The sequence below is a fragment of the Mastomys coucha genome, unplaced genomic scaffold (genome assembly GCF_008632895.1).
Source record: "Mastomys coucha isolate ucsf_1 unplaced genomic scaffold, UCSF_Mcou_1 pScaffold14, whole genome shotgun sequence".
In the NCBI taxonomy this organism is placed as follows: Eukaryota; Metazoa; Chordata; class Mammalia; order Rodentia; family Muridae; genus Mastomys; species Mastomys coucha.
The window spans coordinates 4,704,580-4,706,816 of NW_022196896.1; the positions used below are offsets into that span (position 1 = coordinate 4,704,580).

The window sequence follows — 2,237 nt, forward strand, 5'->3', positions numbered from 1 at the left end:
GTTAACAAATTCAGATAAATTGAAATCATGTAACTTTTCTCATTATAATGCAATAAAGCTTTAAAAAAAAAAAAGAAATTCTTAGAGCTTTAAACAAAATAGTTCCTGTTGCCGTTGGCTGCATATGTTGATTTCCTTCCCTTACATTTACCCTTGCGTGGGTTAACTGCCAGGCACAGGGTTTAACCTATCAGGATTCACTAAGTAGCCTTTGAATTAGCATAATGCTTTTTTAAAATTATGATTTAGTCAACAAATGTTAGCATCTGTCTTGTGACAGGCTGGACATGTGGTGATTTAAAATACCATTTCTTGACTAATGTATTGGTAAAGAGACATTGACTAAATAGCCCAATAGGAAGTAAACTGAAACTAAAAAGTGATTTGCTACTACTCCTGTGCTTACTGGGAGCGGCTCCATAGAGAAACTGAGCTTCCCAGGCTTGCTCAGGGAGCGGCAGATGATGGAGGGACAGCAGGGCTGGGATGTGGTTCAGTTGGTAGCTCGGTCCCTAGCATGCCTGAAGCCCTGGGTTCCACCCCAGCATTGCATAACCCAAGTATAGTGGCACCTGGTGTTATCCCAGTGCTTGGGAGAGGCAGGAGGACCAGAGGTTCAAGGTCATCACGTACTGAGTTTGAGCCTATCATAATACCCTGCCTTAAAAAAAGAAAGGAAGAAACAGAAATTGAAAAACAAAAGAATGGTATACGCTGAAGTCCTGTTGCCAGGCAGAGCATGGCGGATGCCCAGAGCAGTCGGTGTAGAGGATTAGTGGAGCTGTCTGGCATGAGATTGGGTTAGAGATGAGTGGAGGAAAGCATGGCTCTGAGCTATCTGGGAGCTGTGAACAGGTGGTATGTAGCAGAGCATGATGATAATGAATCTGATTCTAGCTATGTTGAGTCTGTGTGTAAGACATCGAGGAAGAGCTATATGGTGGGCAATAGGATTATAAGCAAGAGAGCTGGAGAACTAAGAATGTACTTTGAGTTGCTAATTTGAAACAATAAATAACCATCTGAGAATATGGTGTGAGAAGCGGGAAGGATTGGCATCAAGTCTCAAGGAACCAGTCTCTCACAGTCACAGTCAGGAGAGGGGGTCTGTAGCCCTGGGACAGAGGAGGAGCCATCAGGGTTCCCAGTGGGGTGCTGTGGGGCTGGCCTTGTGGCGTGGCTGAGCAGGGGCAGAGCTGGAGATGCTTCACTCTAGCAGCTTAGCCAAGGCAGAGGTGGGAGTAAGTGTGAGCCACGGACAGCTCTCTGGGAAGGACCATGACGGAGCACGGGATTCTAGTTACAACTTCACCATGCAGAATACTTAGCCAAACACCCCTTTCTTCCCTTTTGTGTTTCAAGGCTCTACTGATTTTGGAAATGTCAGTTTTGTGGTTCCTGGGATTCATCCGTATTTCTACATTGGGACTGATGCCTTGAATCACACGGAGCAGTACACAGAAGCTGCAGGTAAGCGCCAGCCATCGGTACTCAGGGTTCTCTTCCTCTTCCTGCTCAGTGCTGCCCTTTTAGCCTGTTCTCCCATATAATCGCTCCAGAAAACACTGGACTGTGCTCGGGTTGGAGAGGCGGGTTAGACCCTGAGAGGTAACCTGAGGAACTACTAAATGCATTTTAACATAGAGAGGTATTTCAATGTTTTCCTCGCCTTCTAGGATCACAAGCGGCTCAGTTGTACACGCTGCGTACAGCCAAGGCCCTGGCAATGACTGCACTGGATGTCATCTTTAAGCCCGAGTTGCTGGAAGGAATCAGAAAGGAGTTTAAATGTAAACTTGAAGAAGAGCAGCTTTTAAATACACCAGCATAGAAGGAAAACCTAGGGACGGCTCAGGAAACGCTAAGTTCTTTGTTTTTTTTGTTTGTTTGTTTGTTTTTTAACTTTTATTGCATTATGATGAGAAAAGTTACATGATTTCAATTTATCTGAATTTGTTAACATTTAAAAAATATTTCAATTAAATATAATTGAATCACATTCTTGTTTCCCTTTTGTACCACTGCTCTTCCCAGAGACCCCCCCTTCAATACCTACAATATCTTTTTTGTCATATTCCTTAAAATTTATAAAATATTATAACAATAAAAATAAGAATTATAAAAGTTTTTTGATATAAGACAACAATCAATTTAACAGTCTTATGTAGGTGCTTGTCTACAGTAATAGTGAAAATACATTTTTCTCAATATAAATTTTAAATAACTCCAAACATATT

The 2,237-nt window shown here is 42.2% G+C and overlaps 1 protein-coding gene across 1 annotated transcript in view; it reads left to right on the forward strand.

Annotated features, from left to right (window-relative positions):
• Pm20d2 (peptidase M20 domain containing 2) overlaps positions 1-1,911 on the forward strand; it is a 20,820-nt gene extending 18,909 nt beyond the window's left edge. The window contains exons 6-7 of the mRNA XM_031366425.1: positions 1,363-1,470; positions 1,677-1,911. Of these exons, the coding sequence (XP_031222285.1) occupies positions 1,363-1,470; positions 1,677-1,831 (263 nt within the window). The 3' untranslated portion in view covers positions 1,832-1,911. The remainder of the gene's footprint in view (positions 1-1,362; positions 1,471-1,676) is intronic.
• The last annotated feature ends 326 nt before the right edge of the window (positions 1,912-2,237 follow it).